The sequence below is a fragment of the Hyla sarda genome (genome assembly GCF_029499605.1).
Source record: "Hyla sarda isolate aHylSar1 chromosome 2 unlocalized genomic scaffold, aHylSar1.hap1 SUPER_2_unloc_7, whole genome shotgun sequence".
NCBI classification, from domain to species: Eukaryota; Metazoa; Chordata; class Amphibia; order Anura; family Hylidae; genus Hyla; species Hyla sarda.
The window spans coordinates 120318-141932 of NW_026607614.1; the positions used below are offsets into that span (position 1 = coordinate 120318).

Here is a 21615-nt window from a genome sequence, read left to right on the forward strand (position 1 = left end):
CTCGGCTCGGCAGTTGATGACTTATCCTGCATAAATGAGTTCAGCTTTCAGGTGCTCCGGTGGGCTGGAAAAGATGGATACAGTCCTAGGAAAGACTCTCCTGGGACTATATCCACCATTTCCAGCCCATGGGAGCACCTGAAAGCTGAACTGATTTATGCAGGATAAGTCATCAACTGCCGAGCCGAGAAGTTTGTGACGAATTAAATTTACTGTAAGTTCGCTCATCTCTAATCGCAACACTAACAAAAAAAAAGATACAATTATTGTTCATACAACCTTTACATGTTTAGCCGAAGATGCACACTGTCCCGGACGCCATCCGGTGCTTGTACTCATACAATACGTAGGAGGCCGGAGGGAAGTTGCCGCTCATCTCCAGCTTCCCCGGCACAGTGTGTATGGTGACAGCCTTGCTTAAGCCCTCCGACAACTTCTTGAGCATGCGCTGGGCGAGGTACCTCTTAGCATAACCTGGATCTGCCTCAATATTGGCATAGACATCAGGGGGAGGGTTGGGAAGTTTCCACTCTAGTTCACCAATCAGATGGTTGACCTTTCCCTTGTCCAGGGACACTGGATTCTCACTATAGCTCAGCACCACCTGAGTTCCACAATCCCCCAGAATGGAGATGTAACTTCCCTTCACCAATACCTCTCCATCCTTGTTTTGAGGTGGTCGAGAGACCATGACAGCCCAGCGCAGCCAGTCATAATTCTTCTCCATCAATTTCAATATGCTGGAAGCTTTTTCTTCATCTGGTAATGACTCATTGAGGGGCAAATACTTTTCAACATCCTCCTGGGCCTGCTCCCTGAAGTATGCAGCACAGTCTCTAGAGGTGTCCTCCATTCTCCTATAAAGAGCAGCCATTTTGTCTGTCCACCTGCCCATCATGAGTTGGGTGTCTCTTCCTGTAAGAGATCCATGAACAAAGAGGCAGAGCAGGCCGGTGGCCAGGACGAAGTTAACCTGCTGGCAGAAGGCGATCATCTCCCAGCGGCGGGGGTGGTGGTCTCTTATCACCTGCTGTAGGAGAGTGACTTGGTCTGCCAGGACAGAGACTCCAAGAAGTCGATTGTACAGTGCGTTTAGCTGCCGTTCGATCTTGTAGTCATACACGTATTGTATGAACACTTCTTTCTCTTTGTCTTTGTAAGATTTTCCGGCACGGACAATGGCTGCCAACTGCTGATAGACCACCACTATGTCATCTTCACACCTGGTGACATCACAATCTCTCATCAAGCCCTTTCCTATTGCCAGCTGACGGTCAATGGACTCCAAAGTCTTCTTCACAAACTCGATTTCCTCTGTGGATGCGGAGTCACTGACCTGAGCCACGAGCCCCAGAACCACAGAGTTGATGGTCTGGAGAAAACCTACTGACTCCCAAGCCTTGGTGAATAAAGCCATGATGACGTCTGATGTTTCAAGAAGCCTTCAGAGAACATGGAAGAAAACAGTCGTGAACCCAGAGCATTGAACTCGTCTATAACACAATTCACATTACAGATGATTTCATTGTTTAGTCATTCAGAAAAACAATGAAGATCAATAGAATTCTATATCTTAATAACATAATCCCAAACAAACCATCAGGACCAGAACAGCCAAACATAATAGTAACACAAAATGCTGAAAAGAACTGAAGAATAACATAAATATAAGAAACTGGTCACCACTGTCTATAGATCTCATCCATACGTTACCTGTCTACACCTCCCCTGTCTACAGATCTTATGTACACCTAATCTGTCTACAGATCTCATCTACACCTCACCTGTCTACAGCTCTCATCTACACCTCACCTGTCTACATATCACATCTACACCTCATCTGTCTACAGATCTCATCTATACCTCACCTGTCTACAGATGTCACCTACAACTCCCCTGTCTACAGATGTCACCTACAACTCACCTGTTTACTGATCTCATCTACACATCACCTGTCTACAGATGTCATCTACACCTCACCTGTCTACAGATGTCATCTATACCTCACCTGTCTACAGATCTCATCTACACCTCACCTGTCTACAGATGTCATCTATACCTCCCCTGTCTACAGATCTCATCTACACCTCACCTGTCTACGGATGTCATCTATACCTCACCTGTCTACAGATCTCATCTACACCTCACCTGTCTACAGATCTCATCTACACCTCACCTGTCTACAGATGTCGCCTACAACTCACCTGTCTACAGATTTTGCCTACAACTCACCTGTCTACAGATCTCATCTATACCTCACCTGTCTACAGATCTCATCCACATCTCACCTGTCTACAGTCTACATCTCACCTGTCTACAGTCTACATCTCACCTGCCTACAGATCACAACTACACCTCATATGTCTACAGATCACATGTACACCTGTCCACAGAGCTCATCTACACCTCATCTGTCTACAGATCTCATCTACACCTCATCTGTCTACAGATCCCATCTATACCTCACCTGTTTACAGATCTCATCTAAACCTCATCTGTCTACAGATCTCACCTACACCTCACCTATCTACAGATCTCATCTACACCTCATCTGTCTACAATTTCATCAACACCTCATCTGTCTACAGATCTCATCTACACCTCACCTGTCTATAGATCTCTTCTACACTGCACCTGTCTACAGATCACATCTACACCTCACCTTTCTACAGATCTCATCTATACCTCACCTGTCTACAATTTCATCAACACCTCACCTTTCTACAGATCACATCTACACCTCACCTTTCTACAGATCTCATCTATATCTCACCTGTCTATAGATCTCTTCTACACTTCACCTGTCTACAGATCTCATCTACACCTCACCAGTCTACAGATCTCATCTACACCTCACCTGTCTACAGATCTCATCTACACCTCACCTGTCTACAGATCACATCTACACCTCATCTGTCTATAGATCTCATCTATACCTCACCTGTCTATTTATCTCGACACCTCACCTCTCTACAGATCTCATCTATACCTCACCTGTCTACAGATCTCCTCTACAACTCACCTGTCTACAGATCTAATCTATACCTGTCTACAGATCTCATCTATACCTCATCTATCTACAGATCTCATCTACACATCATCTGTCTACAATTTCTTCAACACCTCACCTGTCTACAGATCACATCTACACCTCACCTTTCTACAGATCTCATCTATACCTCACCTGTCTACAGATCTCCTCTACAACTCACCTGTCTACAGATCTAATCTATACCTGTCTACAGATCTCATCTACACCTCACCTGTCTACAGATCTCATCTACACCTCACCTGTCTACAGATCTCACCTACACCGCACCTGTCTACAATTTCATCAACACCTCACCTTTCTACAGATCACATCTACACCTCACCTTTCTACAGATCTCATCTATACCTCACCTGTCTACAATTTCATCAACACCTCACCTTTCTACAGATCACATCTACACCTCACCTTTCTACAGATCTCATCTATACCTCACCTGTCTACAATTTCATCAACACCTCACCTTTCTACAGATCACATCTACACCTCACCTTTCTACAGATCTCACCTACACCGCACCTGTCTACAATTTCATCAACACCTCACCTTTCCACAGATCACATCTACACCTCACCTTTCTACAGATCTCATCTATACCTCACCTGTCTATAGATCTCTTCTACACTTCACCTGTCTACAGATCTCATCTACACCTCACCAGTCTACAGATCTCATCTACACCTCACCTGTCTACAGATCTCATCTACACCTCACCTGTCTACAGATCACATCTACACCTCATCTGTCTATAGATCTCATCTATACCTCACCTGTCTATTTATCTCGACACCTCACCTCTCTACAGATCTCATCTATACCTCACCTGTCTACAGATCTCCTCTACAACTCACCTGTCTACAGATCTAATCTATACCTGTCTACAGATCTCATCTATACCTCATCTATCTACAGATCTCATCTACACATCATCTGTCTACAATTTCTTCAACACCTCACCTGTCTACAGATCACATCTACACCTCACCTTTCTACAGATCTCATCTATACCTCACCTGTCTACAGATCTCCTCTACAACTCACCTGTCTACAGATCTAATCTATACCTGTCTACAGATCTCATCTACACCTCACCTGTCTACAGATCTCATCTACACCTCACCTGTCTACAGATCTCACCTACACCGCACCTGTCTACAATTTCATCAACACCTCACCTTTCTACAGATCACATCTACACCTCACCTTTCTACAGATCTCATCTATACCTCACCTGTCTACAATTTCATCAACACCTCACCTTTCTACAGATCACATCTACACCTCACCTTTTTACAGATCTCATCTATACCTCACCTGTCTACTTATCTCATCTACACCTCACCTGTCTACAGATCTCATCTATACCTCACCTGTCTACAGATCTAATCTATACCTGTCTACAGATGTCACCCACAACTCAACTGTCTACAGATCTCCACTACAACTCACCTGTCTACAGATCTAATCTATACCTGTCTACAGATCTCATCTACACCTCACCTGTCTACAGATCTCATCTACACCTCACCTGTCTACAGATCTCATCTACACCTCCTCTGTCTACAGATCTCACCTACACCGCACCTGTCTACAGATCTCATCTACACCTCACCTGTCTACAGATTTCATCAACACCTCACCTATCTACAGATCTCAATTACACCTGTCCACAGAGCTTATCTACACCATCTGTGTACAGATCTCATCTACACCTCATCTGTCTACAGATCTCATCTACACCTCACCTGTCTACTTATCTCATCTACACCTCACCTGTCTACAGATCTCATCTATACCTCACCTGTCTACAGATCTTATCTATACCTGTCTACAGATGTCACCCACAACTCACCTGTCTACAGATCTCCCCTACAACTCACCTGTCTACAGATTTCATCAACACCTCACCTATCTACAGATCTCAATTACACCTGTCCACAGAGCTTATCTACACCATCTGTCTACAGATCTCATCTACACCTCATCTGTCTACAGATCTCATCTACACCTCACCTGTCTACTTATCTCATCTACACCTCACCTGTCTACAGATCTAATCTATACCTGTCTACAGATGTCACCCAAAACTCACCTGTCTACAGATCTCCTCTACAACTCACCTGTCTACAGATTTAATCTATACCTGTCTACAGATCTCATCTACACCTCACCTGTCTACAGATCTCATCTACACCTCACCTGTCTACAGATCTCATCTACACCTCCTCTGTCTACAGATCTCACCTACACCGCACCTGTCTACAGATCTCATCTACACCTCACCTGTCTACAGATTTCATCAACACCTCACCTATCTACAGATCTCAATTACACCTGTCCACAGAGCTTATCTACACCATCTGTCTACAGATCTCATCTACACCTCATCTGTCTAAAGATTTCATCTGTACCTCAACTGTCTACAGATGTCACCTACAACTCACCTGTCTACAGATGTCACCTACAGCTCACCTATCTACAGATCTCATCTAAACCTGTGCACAAAGCTCATCTACACCTCATCTGTCTACAGATCTCACCTACACCTCACCTATCTACAGATCTCATCTACACCTCATCTGTCTACAAATCTCATCTACACCTCACGTGTCTACAGATCTCATCTACACCTCACGTGTCTACAGATCTCATCTACATCTCACCTGTCTTCAGATCACATCTACACCTCACCTGTCTACAGATCACATCTACACCTCACCTGTCTACAGATCACATCTACACCTCACCTGCCTACAGATCTAATCTACACCTAACCTATCTACAGATCCCACCTAAACCTCACCTGTCCACAGATCTCACCTACACCTCACTTATCTACAGATCTCATCTACAACTCACCTGTCTACAGATCTCATCTACATCTCACCTGTCTACAGATAACATCTACACCTCACCTGTCTACAGATCTCATCTACACCTCACCTGTCTACAGATCTCATCTACACCTCACCTGTCTACAGATCACATCTACACCTCACCTGTCTACAGATCACATCTACAACTCACCTGTCTACAGATCTCATCTACACATCACGTGTCTACAGATCTCATCTACACCTCACGTGTCTACAGATCTCATCTATACCTCACCTGTCTACAGATCACATCTACACCTCACCTGTTTACAGATCACATCTACATCTCACCTGTCTACAGATCTCACCTACACATCACCTGTTTACAGATCACATCTACATCTCACCTGTCTACAGATCTCATCTACACCTCACCTGTCTACAGATCTCACCTACACATCACCTGTCTACAGATCTCACCTACACATCACCTGTCTACAGATCTCATCTACACCTCACCTGTCTACAGATCTCATCTACACCTCACCTGTCTACAGATCTCATATACATCTCACCTGTCTACAGATAACATCTACACCTCACCTGTCTACAGATCTCATCTACATCTCACCTGTCTACAGATCTCATCTACACCTCACCTGTCTACAGATCTCTTCTACACCTCATCTGTGTACAGATCTCACCTACACCTCACCTCTCTACAGATCTCTCCTATACCTCACCTGTCTACAGAGCTCATCTACATCTCACCTGTCTACAGATCTCTCCTATACCTCACCTGTCTACAGATCTCATCTACACCTCATCTGTCTACAGATCTCACCTATCAACAGATCTCATCTACACCTCACCTGTCTACAGATCTCATCTACATCTCACCTGTCTACAGATAACATCTACACCTCACCTGTCTACAGATAACATCTACACCTCACCTGTCTACAGATCTCATCTGCACCTCACCTGTCTACAGATCTCATCTACACCTTAAGTTTCTACAGATCTCATCTTCACCTGTCCTGTCTACGGATCTCATCCTCACCTGTCTACGGATCTCATCTACACCTCAACCTCAACTGTCTACAGATCTCATCTACACCTCACCGTATACAGATCTCATCCTCAACTGTCTACAGATCTCATCTACACCTCACCTGTCTACAGATCTCATCTACACCTCACCTGTCTACAGATCTCATCTACACCTCACCTGTCTACAGATCACATCTAAACCTCACCTGTCTACAGATCTCTCCTATACCTCACCTGTCTACAGAGCTCATCTACATTTCACCTGTCTACAGTCTACATCTCACCTGTCTACAGATCTCACCTACACCTCACCTGTCTACAGATCTCATATACATCTCACCTGTCTACAGATAATATCTACATCTCACCTGTCTACAGATCTCACCTACACCTCACCTGTCTACAGATCTCATATACATCTCACCTGTCTACAGATAACATCTACACCTCACCTTTCTACAGATGTCATCTATACCTCACCTGTCTACAGATCTCATCTACATCTCACCTGTCTACAGATCTCATCTACACCTCACCTGTCTACAGATCATATCTAAACCTCACATGTCTACAGATCTCTCCTATACCTCACCTGTCTACAGAGCTCATCTACATCTCACCTGTCTACAGTCTACATCTCACCTGTCTACAGATCTCACCTACACCTCACCTGTCTACAGATCTCATATACATCTCACCTGTCTACAGATAACATCTACACCTCACCTGTCTACAGATCTCATCAACACCTCACCTATCTACAGATCTCACCTACACCTCACCTGTCTACAGATCTCATCTACACCTCATCTGTCTACAGATCTCACCTATCAACAGATATCATCTACACCTCACCTGTCTACAGATCTCATCAACACCTCACCTATCTACAGATCTCACCTACACTTCACCTGTCTACAGATCTCATCTACACCTCACCTGTCTACAGATCTCATCTACATCTCACCTGTCTACAGATAACATCTACACCTCATATGTCTACAGATCTCACCTGCCTACAGATCTCATCTACACCTCATCTGTCTACAGATTTCACCTACCTACAGATCTCATCTACACCTCATCTGTCTACAGATTTTATCTACACCTCACCCGTCTATATATCTCTTCTACACTTCACCTGTCTACAGATCTAATCTACATCTCACCTGTCTACAGATTTCATCTACACCTCACCTGTCTACAGATATCATCTACACCTCACCTGTCTACAGATCTCATCTACACCTCACCTGTTTACAGATCTCATCTACACCTCACCCGTCTACAGATCTCATCTACACCTCATCTGTCTACAGATCTAATCCTCAACTGTCTACAGATCTTATCTACACCTCACCTGTCTACAGATCTTATCTACACCTCACCTGTCTACAGATCTCATCCACATCTCACCTGTCTACAGTCTACATCTCACCTGTCTACAGTCTACATCTCACCTGCCTACAGATCACAACTACACCTCATATGTCTACAGATCACATGTACACCTGTCCACAGAGCTCATCTACCTCATCTGTCTACAGATCTCATCTACACTTCACCTGTCCACAGATCTCACCTACACCTCACCTATCTACAGATCTCTTCTACACCTTACCTGTCTATAGATTTCATCAACACCTCACCTATCTACAGATCTCATCTACACCTCATCCGTCTACAGATCCCACCTACACCTCACCTGTCTACAGATTTCATCAACACCTCACCTGTCTACAGATCTCATGTACACCTTATCTGTCTACAGATTACATCAACACCTCACCTGTCTACAGATCTCACCTACACCTCACCTGTCTGCAGATTTCATTAACACCTCACCTGTCTTTAGATCTCTTTTACACTTCACCTGTCCACAAATCTCATCCTCACATGTCTACAGATCTCATCTACACCTCACCTATCTAAAGAATTCATCAACACCTCACCAGTCTATAGATCTCTTCTACACTTCACCTGTCTACAGATCTCATCTATACCTCACCTGTCTACAGATTTCATCTACACCTCACCTGTCTACAGATCTCTTCTACACCTCATCTGTCTACAGATCTCACCTACACCTCACCTGTCTACAGATCTATCCTATACCTCACCTGTCTACAGAGCTCATCTACATCTCACCTGTCTACAGTCTACATCTCACCTGTCTACAGATCTCATATACATCTCACCTGTCTACAGATAACATCTACACCTCACCTGTCTACAGATCTCATCAACACCTCACCTATCTACAGATCTCACCTACACCTCACCTGTCTACAGATCTCATCTACACCTCATCTGTCTACAGATCTCACCTATCAACAGATCTCATCTACACCTCACATGTCTACAGATCTCATCTACACCTCACCTGTCTAAAGAATTCCTCAACACCTCACCAGTCTATAGATCTCTTCTACACTTCACCTGTCTACAGATCTCATCTATACCTCACCTGTCTACAGATTTCATCTACACCTCACCTGTCTACAGATCTCTTCTACACCTCATCTGTCTACAGATCTCACCTACACCTCACCTGTCTACAGATCTCTCCTATACCTCACCTGTCTACAGAGCTCATCTACATCTCACCTGTCTACAGTCTACATCTCACCTGTCTATAGATCTCATATACATCTCACCTGTCTACAGATAACATCTACACCTCACCTGTCTACAGATCTCATTAACACCTCACCTATCTACAGATCTCACCTACACCTCACCTGTCTACAGATCTCATCTACACCTCATCTGTCTACAGATCTCACCTATCAAAAGATCTCATCTACACCTCACCTGTCTACAGATCTCATCTACATCTCACCTGTCTACAGATCTCAAATACATCTCACCTGTCTACAGATAACATCTACACCTCACCTGTCTACCGATCTCATCTGCACCTCATGTGTCTACAGATCTCATCTACTCTTCACCCGTCTACAGATCTCATCTACACCTCACCTGTCTACAGATCTCATCTACACCTTAAGTTTCTACAGATCTCATCTACACCTGTCCTGTCTACGGATCTCATCCTCACCTGTCTACGGATCTCATCTACACCTCAACCTCAACGGTCTACAGATCTCATCTACACCTCACCGTATACAGATCTCATCCTCAACTGTCTACAGATCTCATCTACACCTCACCTGTCTACAGATCTCATCTACACCTCACCTGTCTACAGATCTCATCTACATCTCACCTGTCTACAGATCTCATATACATCTCACCTGTCTACAGATCTCATCTGCACCTGTCTACAGATAACATCTACACCTCATCTGTCTACAGATCTCACCTACCTACAGATCTCATCTACACCTCATCTGTCTACAGATTTCACCTACCTACAGATCTCATCTACACCTCATCTGTCTACAGATTTCATCTACACCTCACCTATCTACAGATCTCTTCTACACCTTACCTGTCTACAGATTTCATCAACACCTCACCTATCTACAGATCTCACCTACACCTCACCTGTCTACAGATTTCATCAACACCTCACCTGTCTACAGATCTCATCTACACCTTATCTGTCTACAGATTACATCAACACCTCACCTGTCTACAGATCTCACCTACACCTCACCTGTCTGCAGATTTCATTAACACCTCACCTGTCTTTAGATCTCTTTTACACTTCACCTGTCCACAAATCTCATCCTCACATGTCTACAGATCTCATATACACCTCACCTGTCTAAAGAATTCATCAACACCTCACCTGTCTACAGATCTCACCTACACCTCACCTGTCTATAGATCTCTTCTACACTTCACCGGTCTACAGATCTCATCTATACCTCACCTGTCTACAGATCTCATCTACACCACACCTGTCTACAGATCTCATCTACATCTCACCTGTCTACAGATCTCACCTACACCTCACCTGTCTACAGATCTCATCTACACCTCACCTGTCCACAGATCTCCCCTACACCTCACCCGTCTACAGATCACATCTACACCTCACCTGTCTACAGATCTCATCTACACCTCATCTGTCTACAGATCTCACCTACACCTCACCTGTCTACAGATCTCATCTACACCTCACCTGTCTACAGATCTCATCTACACCTCACCTGTCTACAGATAACATCTAAACCTCACCTGTCTACAGATCTCATCTACACGTCATCTGTCTACAGATTTCATCGACACCTCAACTGTCTACAGATCTCATCTACATCTCACCGTCTACAGATCTAATCCTCAACTGTGTACAGATTTTATCTACACCTCACCTGTCTACAGATCTCATCTACATCTCACCTGTCTACAGTCTACATCTCACCTGTCTACAGTCTACATCTCACCTGCCTACAGATCAGAACTACACCTCACATGTCTACAGATCTCATCTACATCTCACCTGTCTACAGATCACATTTACACTTCACTTGTCCACAGAGCTCATCTACACCTCACCTGTCTACAGATCTCATCTACATCTCACCTGTCTACAGTCTACATCTCACCTGTCTACAGTCTACATCTCACCTGTCTACAGTCTACATCTCACCTGCCTACAGATCACAACTACACCTCACATGTCTACAGATCTCATCTACACCTCATCTGTCTACAGATCTCATCTACACTTCACCTGTCCACAGATCTCACCTACACCTCACCTATCTACAGATCTCTTCTACACCTTACCTGTCTACAGATTTCATCAACACCTCACCTGTCTACAGATCTCATCTACACCTCATCCGTCTACAGATCTCACCTACACCTCACCTGTCTACAGATCTCATCTACACCTCACCTGTCTACAGATCTCATCTACACCTCATATGTCTACAGATCTCACCTGCCTACAGATCTCATGTACACCTCATCTGTCTACAGATTTCACCTACCTACAGATCTCATCTACACCTCATCTGTCTACAGATTTTATCTACACCTCACCCGTCTATATATCTCTTCTACACTTCACCTGTCTACAGATCTAATCTACATCTCACCTGTCTACAGATTTCATCTACACCTCACCTGTCTACAGATCTCATCTACACCTCACCTGTCTACAGATCTCATCTACACCTCACCTGTTTACAGATCTCATCTACACCTCACCCGTCTACAGATCTCATCTACACCTCATCTGTCTACAGATCTAATCCTCAACTGTCTACAGATCTTATCTACACCTCACCTGTCTACAGATCTTATCTACACCTCACCTGTCTACAGATCTTATCTACACCTCACCTGTCTACAGATCTCATCCACATCTCACCTGTCTACAGTCTACATCTCACCTGTCTACAGTCTACATCTCACCTGCCTACAGATCACAACTACACCTCATATGTCTACAGATCACATGTACACCTGTCCACAGAGCTCATCTACCTCATCTGTCTACAGATCTCATCTATACTTCACCTGTCCACAGATCTCACCTACACCTCACCTATCTACAGATCTCTTCTACACCTTACCTGTCTACAGATTTCATCAACACCTCACCTGTCTACAGATCTCATCTACACCTTATCTGTCTACAGATTACATCAACACCTCACCTGTCTACAGATCTCACCTACACCTCACCTGTCTGCAGATTTCATTAACACCTCACCTGTCTTTAGATCTCTTTTACACTTCACCTGTCCACAAATCTCATCCTCACATGTCTACAGATCTCATCTACACCTCACCTGTCTAAAGAATTCATCAACACCTCACCTGTCTACAGATCTCACCTACACCTCACCTGTCTATAGATCTCTTCTACACTTCACCGGTCTACAGATCTAATCTATACCTCACCTGTCTACAGATCTCATCTACACCACACCTGTCTACAGATCTCATCTACATCTCACCTGTCTACAGATCACATTTACACTTCACTTGTCCACAGAGCTCATCTACACCTCACCTGTCTACAGATCTCATCTACACCTCACCTGTCTACAGATCTCACCTACACCTCACCTGTCTACAGATCTCATCTACACCTTACCTGTCCACAGATCTCCCCTACACCTCACCCGTCTACAGATCACATCTACACCTCACCTGTCTACAGATCTCATCTACACCTCATCTGTCTACAGATCTCACCTACACCTCACCTGTCTACAGATCTCATCTACACCTCACCTGTCTACAGATCTCATCTACACCTCACCTGTCTACAGATAACATTTAAACCTCACCTGTCTACAGATCTCATCTACACGTCATCTGTCTACAGATTTCATCGACCCCTCAACTGTCTACAGATCTCATCTACATCTCACCGTCTACAGATCTAATCTTCAACTGTCTACAGATCTTATCTACACCTCACCTGTCTACAGATCTTATCTACACCTCACCTGTCTACAGATCTCATCTACATCTCACCTGTCTACAGTCTACATCTCACCTGTCTACAGTCTACATCTCACCTGCCTACAGATCAGAACTACACCTCACATGTCTACAGATCTCATCTACATCTCACCTGTCTACAGATCACATTTACACTTCACTTGTCCACAGAGCTCATCTACACCTCACCTGTCTACAGATCTCATCTACATCTCACCTGTCTACAGTCTACATCTCACCTGTCTACAGTCTACATCTCACCTGTCTACAGTCTACATATCACCTGTCTACAGTCTACATCTCACCTGCCTACAGATCACAACTACACCTCACATGTCTACAGATCTCATCTACACCTCATCTGTCTACAGATCTCATCTACACTTCACCTGTCCACAGATCTCACTTACACCTCACCTATCTACAGATCTCTTCTACACCTTACCTGTCTACAGATTTCATCAACACCTCACCTATCTACAGATCTCACCTACACCTCACCTGTCTACAGATCTCATCTACACCTCACCTGTCCACAGATCTCCCCTACACCTCACCCGTCTACAGATCACATCTACACCTCACCTGTCTACAGATCTCATCTACACCTCATCTGTCTACAGATCTCACCTACACCTCACCTGTCTACAGATCTCATCTACACCTCACCTGTCTACAGATAACATCTAAACCTCACCTGTCTACAGATCTCATCTACACGTCATCTGTCTACAGATTTCATCGACACCTCAACTGTCTACAGATCTCATCTACATCTCACCGTCTACAGATCTAATCCTCAACTGTCTACAGATCTTATCTACACCTCACCTGTCTACAGATCTTATCTACACCTCACCTGTCTACAGATCTCATCTACATCTCACCAGTCTACATCTCACCTGCCTACAGATCACAACTACACCTCACATGTCTACAGATCTCATCTACATCTCACCTGTCTACAGATCACATTTACACTTCACTTGTCCACAGAGCTCATCTACACCTCACCTGTCTACAGATCTCATCTACACCTCACCTGTCTACAGATCTCACCTACACCTCACCTGTCTACAGATCTCATCTACACCTCACCTGTCCACAGATCTCCCCTACACCTCACCCGTCTACAGATCACATCTACACCTCACCTGTCTACAGATCTCATCTACACCTCATCTGTCTACAGATCTCATCTACACCTCACCTGTCTACAGATCTCATCTACACCTCACCTGTCTACAGATCTCATCTACACCTCACCTGTCCACAGATCTCCCCTACACCTCACCCGTCTACAGATCACATCTACACCTCACCTGTCTACAGATCTCATCTACACCTCATCTGTCTACAGATCTCATCTACACCTCACCTGTCTACAGATAACATTTAAACCTCACCTGTCTACAGATCTCATCTACACGTCATCTGTCTACAGATTTCGTCGACCCCTCAACTGTCTACAGATCTCATCTACATCTCACCGTCTACAGATCTAATCTTCAACTGTCTACAGATCTTATCTACACCTCACCTGTCTACAGATCTTATCTACATCTCACCTGTCTACAGTCTACATCTCACCTGTCTACAGTCTACATCTCACCTGCCTACAGATCAGAACTACACCTCACATGTCTACAGATCTCATCTACATCTCACCTGTCTACAGATCACATTTACACTTCACTTGTCCACAGAGCTCATCTACACCTCACCTGTCTACAGATCTCATCTACATCTCACCTGTCTACAGTCTACATCTCACCTGTCTACAGTCTACATCTCACCTGTCTACAGTCTACATCTCACCTGCCTACAGATCACAACTACACCTCACATGTCTACAGATCTCATCTACACCTCATCTGTCTACAGATCTCATCTACACTTCACCTGTCCACAGATCTCACCTACACCTCACCTATCTACAGATCTCTTCTACACCTTACCTGTCTACAGATTTCATCAACACCTCACCTATCTACAGATCTCACCTACACCTCACCTGTCTACAGATCTCATCTACACCTCACCTGTCCACAGATCTCCCCTACACCTCACCCGTCTACAGATCACATCTACACCTCACCTGTCTACAGATCTCATCTACACCTCATCTGTCTACAGATCTCACCTACACCTCACCTGTCTACAGATCTCATCTACACCTCACCTGTCTACAGATCTCATCTACACCTCACCTGTCTACAGATAACATCTAAACCTCACCTGTCTACAGATCTCATCTACACGTCATCTGTCTACAGATTTCATCGACACCTCAACTGTCTACAGATCTCATCTACATCTCACCGTCTACAGATCTAATCATCAACTGTCTACAGATCTTATCTACTCCTCACCTGTCTACAGATCTTATCTACACCTCACATGTCTACAGATCTCATCTACATCTCACCTGTCTACAGATCACATTTACACTTCACTTGTCCACAGAGCTCATCTACACCTCACCTATCTACAGATCTCATCTACACCTCACCTGTCTACAGATCTCATCTACACCTGTCCACAGAGCTCATCTACACCTCATCTGTCTACAGATCTCATCTACACTTCATCTGTCCACAGATCTCACCTACACCTCACCTATCTACAGATCTCTTCTACACCTTACCTGTCTATAGATTTCATCAACACCTCACCTATCTACAGATCTCACCTACACCTCACCTGTCTACAGATTTCATCAACACCTCACCTGTCTACAGATCTCATCTACACCTCATCTGTCTACAGATTTCATCAACACCTCACCTGTCTACAGATCTCATCTACACTTCACCTGTCTACAGATCTCACCTACACCTCACCTATCTACAGATTTCATTAACACCTAACCTGTCTTTAGATCTCTTTTACACTTCACCTGTCCGCAAATCTCATCTATACCTCACCTGTCTACAGATCTCATCTGCACCTCATGTGTCTATAGATCTCATCTACACTTCACCCGTCTACAGATCTCATCTACACCTCGCCTGTCTACAGATCTCATCTACACCTCACCTTTCTACAGATCTCATCTACACTTCACCCGTCTACAGATCTCATCTACACTTCACCCGTCTACAGATCTCATCTACACCTCACCTGTCTACAGATCTCATCTACACCTAAAGTGTCTACAGATCTCATCTACACCTGACCTGTCTACGGATCTCATCCTCACCTCTCTACGGATCTCATCTACACCTCAACTGTCTACAGATCTCATCTACACCTCACCGTATACAGATCTCATCCTCAACTGTCTACAGATCTCATCTACACCTCACCTGTCTACAGATCTCTCCTATATCTCACCTGTCTACAGATCTCATCTACATCTCACCTGTCTACAGTCTACATCTCACCTGTCTACAGATCTCACCTACACCTCACCTGTCTACAGATCTCATCTACACCTCACCTGTCTACAGATCTCATCCACACCTGACCTGTCTACAGATCTCATCCTCACCTGTCTATAGATCTCATCTACATCTCACCTGTCTACAGTCTACATCTCACCTGTCTACAGATGTCACCTACACCTCACCTGTCTACAGATCTCATCTACACCTCACCTGTCTACAGATCTCATCTACACTTCACCTGCCCACAGATCTCACCTACACCTCACCTGTCTATAGATCTCATCTACACCTCACCTGTCCACAGATCTCCCCTACACCTCACCCGTCTACAGATCACATCTACACCTCACCTGTCTACAGATCTCATCTACACCTCATCTGTCTACAGATCTCACCTACACCTCACCTGTCTACAGATCTAATCTACACCTCACCTGTCTACAGATCTCATCTACACCTCACCTGTCTACAGATAACATCTAAACCTCACCTGTCTACAGATCTCATCTACACGTCATCTGTCTACAGATTTCATCGACACCTCAACTGTCTACAGATCTCATCTACATTTCACCGTCTACAGATCTAATCATTAACTGTCTACAGATCTTATCTACACCTCACCTGTCTACAGATCTTATCTACATCTCACATGTCTACAGATCTCATCTACATCTCACCTGTCTACAGATCACATTTACACTTCACTTGTCCACAGAGCTCATCTACACCTCACCTGTCTACAGATCTCATCTACACCTGTCCACAGAGCTCATCTACACCTCATCTGTCTACAGATCTCATCTACACTTCACCTGTCCACAGATCTCACCTACACCTCACCTATCTACAGATCTCTTCTACACCTTACCTGTCTATAGATTTCATCAACACCTCACCTATCTACAGATCTCACCTACACCTCACCTGTCTACAGATTTCATCAACACCTCACCTGTCTACAGATCTCATCTACACCTCACCTGTCTACAGATCTCATCTACACTTCACCTGTCTACAGATCTCACCTACACCTCACCTATCTACAGATTTCATTAACACCTAACCTGTCTTTAGATCTCTTTTACACTTCACCTGTCCGCAAATCTCATCTATACCTCAGCTGTCTACAGATCTTTTCTACACCTCACCTGTCTACAGATCTCATCTGCACCTCATGTGTCTATAGATCTCATCTACACTTCACCCGTCTACAGATCTCATCTACACCTCGCCTGTCTACAGATCTCATCTACACCACACCTGTCTACAGATCTCATCTACACTTCACCCGTCTACAGATCTCATCTACACTTCACCCGTCTACAGATCTCATCTACACCTCACCTGTCTACAGATCTCATCTACACCTAAAGTGTCTACAGATCTCATCTACACCTGACCTGTCTACGGATCTCATCCTCACCTCTCTACGGATCTCATCTACACCTCAACTGTCTACAGATCTCATCTACACCTCACCGTATACAGATCTCATCCTCAACTGTCTACATATCTCATCTACACCTCACCTGTCTACAGATCTCTCCTATACCTCACCTGTCTACAGATCTCATCTACATCTCACCTGTCTACAGTCTACATCTCACCTGTCTACAGATCTCACCTACACCTCACCTGTCTACAGATCTCATCTACACCTCACCTGTCTACAGATCTCATCCACACCTGACCTGTCTACAGATCTCATCCTCACCTGTCTACAGATCTCATCCTCACCTGTCTACAGATCTCATCTACATCTCACCTGTCTACAGTCTACATCTCACCTGTCTACAGATGTCACCTACACCTCACCTGTCCACAGATCTCCCCTACACCTCACCCGTCTACAGATCACATCTACACCTCACCTGTCTACAGATCTCATCTACACCTCATCTGTCTACAGATCTCACCTACACCTCACCTGTCTACAGATCTAATCTACACCTCACCTGTCTACAGATCTAATCTACACCTCACCTGTCTACAGATCTCATCTACACCTCACCTGTCTACAGATAACATCTAAACCTCACCTGTCTACAGATCTCATCTACACGTCATCTGTCTACAGATTTCATCGACACCTCAACTGTCTACAGATCTCATCTACATTTCACCGTCTACAGATCTAATCATCAACTGTCTACAGATCTTATCTACACCTCACCTGTCTACAGATCTTATCTACACCTCACATGTCTACAGATCTCATCTACATCTCACCTGTCTACAGATCACATTTACACTTCACTTGTCCACAGAGCTCATCTACACCTCACCTGTCTACAGATCTCATCTACACCTGTCCACAGAGCTCATCTACACCTCATCTGTCTACAGATCTCATCTACACTTCACCTGTCCACAGATCTCACCTACACCTCACCTATCTACAGATCTCTTCTACACCTTACCTGTCTATAGATTTCATCAACACCTCACCTATCTACAGATCTCACCTACACCTCACCTGTCTACAGATTTCATCAACACCTCACCTGTCTACAGATCTCATCTACACCTCATCTGTCTACAGATTTCATCAACACCTCACCTGTCTACAGATCTCATCTACACTTCACCTGTCTACAGATCTCACCTACACCTCACCTATCTACAGATTTCATTAACACCTAACCTGTCTTTAGATCTCTTTTACACTTCACCTGTCCGCAAATCTCATCTATACCTCACCTGTCTACAGATCTCTTCTACACCTCACCTGTCTACAGATCTCATCTGCACCTCATGTGTCTATAGATCTCATCTACACTTCACCCGTCTACAGATCTCATCTACACCTCGCCTGTCTACAGATCTAATCTACACTTCACCCGTCTACAGATCTCATCTACACTTCACCCGTCTACAGATCTCATCTACACCTCACCTGTCTACAGATCTCATCTACACCTAAAGTGTCTACAGATCTCATCTACACCTGACCTGTCTACGGATCTCATCCTCACCTCTCTACGGATCTCATCTACACCTCAACTGTCTACAGATCTCATCTACACCTCACCGTATACAGATCTCATCCTCAACTGTCTACAGATCTCATCTACACCTCACCTGTCTACAGATCTCTCCTATACCTCACCTGTCTACAGATCTCATCTACATCTCACCTGTCTACAGTCTACATCTCACCTGTCTACAGATCTCACCTACACCTCACCTGTCTACAGATCTCATCTACACCTCACCTGTCTACAGATCTCATCCACACCTGACCTGTCTACAGATCTCATCCTCACCTGTCTATAGATCTCATCTACATCTCACCTGTCTACAGTCTACATCTCACCTGTCTACAGATGTCACCTACACCTCACCTGTCTACAGATGTCACCTACACCTCACCTGTCTACAGATCTCATCTACACCTCACCTGTCTACAGATCTCATCTACACCTCACCTGTCTACAGATCTCATCTACACTTCACCTGTCCACAGATCTCACCTACACCTCACCCGTCTACAGATCTCATCTGCACCTCATGTGTCTACAGATCTCATCTACACTTCCCCCGTCTACAGATCTCATCTACACCTCGCCTGTCTACAGATCTCATCTACACCTAAAGTGTCTACAGATCTCATCTACACTTCCCCCGTCTACAGATCTCATCTACACTTCCCCCGTCTACAGATCTCATCTACACTTCCCCCGTCTACAGATCTCATCTACACCTGTCCATATACTTATATAGTTATAACATAGAGGATTTACATACATAAAATCATCGTACCTGTGTAGTAGGAGAGAGTTCTACGTACCCGGCGGCCTCTGTTCCTAGCTCGTAGTATCTTATCTTGAGCTTATCCCTACTCTCAGGTGGGCGATACCAGAGAACAATAGACCAAGCTCTAATTGGTTCTTTCACAGAACACAAGAAGGTGACATAGAGGACACAATAACCCCAATGTCACATAACAGCAGGTCATTCAGAATATTCTTGGCCAGGTCGGGCCCACGTGGATGTTGTGGAATATCCGGCCCGCACAGGATGATGGAGCATTTAGGAATAAATGGAGATAGTAAAGTGCAAACATAGAGAACAATGGCAAGAATACTGAGAAGTCTCCTTTATGTCCCCAGCACCCACAAAATGAGACCTGTCCCCTCCCCAGAGGTCAGGCCAACCCCTCTGCATGGCTATGAACTGTTCTTTATATCCTCTGTCTCTTCTCTGTAACCTCTGTCTCTTCTCTGTATCCTCTGTCTCTTCTCTGTAACCTCTGTCTCTTCTCTGTACCCTGTCTCTTCTCTATACCCTCTGTCTCTTCTCTGTACTCTCCGTCTCTTCTATATATCTTGTTTCTTCGCTGTACCCTCTGTCTCTTCTCTGGACCCTCTGTCTCTTCTCTGTATCCTGTCTTCTCTGGACCCTCCGTCTCTTCTCTGTATCCTCCGTCTCTTCTCTGTATCCTCCGTCTCTTCTCTGTATCCTCCGTCTCTTCTCTGTAACCTCTGTCTCTTCTCTGTAACCTCTGTCTCTTCTCTATACCCTCTGCCTCTTCTCTGTATCCTCTGCCTCTTCTCTGTACCCTGTCTCTTCTCTGTATCCTCCGTCTCTTCTCTGTAACCTCTGTCTCTTCTCTGTAACCTCTGTCTCTTCTCTATACCCTCTGTCTCTTCTCTGTACCGTTTCTTCTCTGTACCCTGTCTCTTCTCTGTATCCTCTGTCTCTTCTCTGTACCCTCTGTCTCTTCTCTGTATCCTCTGTTCTTCTCTGTATCCTGTCTCTTCTCTGTACACTCTGTCTCTTCTCTGTAACCTCTGCCTCTTCTCTGTACCCTCTGTCTCTTCTCTGTACCCTCTGTCTCTTCTCTGTACCCTCTGTCTCTTCTCTGTATCCTCTGTCTCTTCTCTGTTCCCTCTGTCTCTTCTCTGTATCCTCTGTCTCTTCTCTGTAC

The 21615-nt window shown here is 44.6% G+C and overlaps 1 protein-coding gene across 1 annotated transcript; it reads right to left on the bottom strand.

Moving 5' to 3' along the window:
• Window positions 1-238: 238 nt before the first annotated feature.
• On the bottom strand, window positions 239-20484 carry LOC130298401 (uncharacterized). Its single transcript, XM_056551320.1, has 2 exons — window positions 20448-20484; window positions 239-1442 (listed from the first exon to the last, which is right to left on the bottom strand). Exon 2 carries the CDS (start codon window positions 1415-1417, stop codon window positions 290-292), a length of 1128 nt encoding a protein of 375 aa, XP_056407295.1. The 5' UTR covers window positions 1418-1442; window positions 20448-20484; the 3' UTR covers window positions 239-289.
• Between the last annotated feature and the right edge of the window lie 1131 nt (window positions 20485-21615).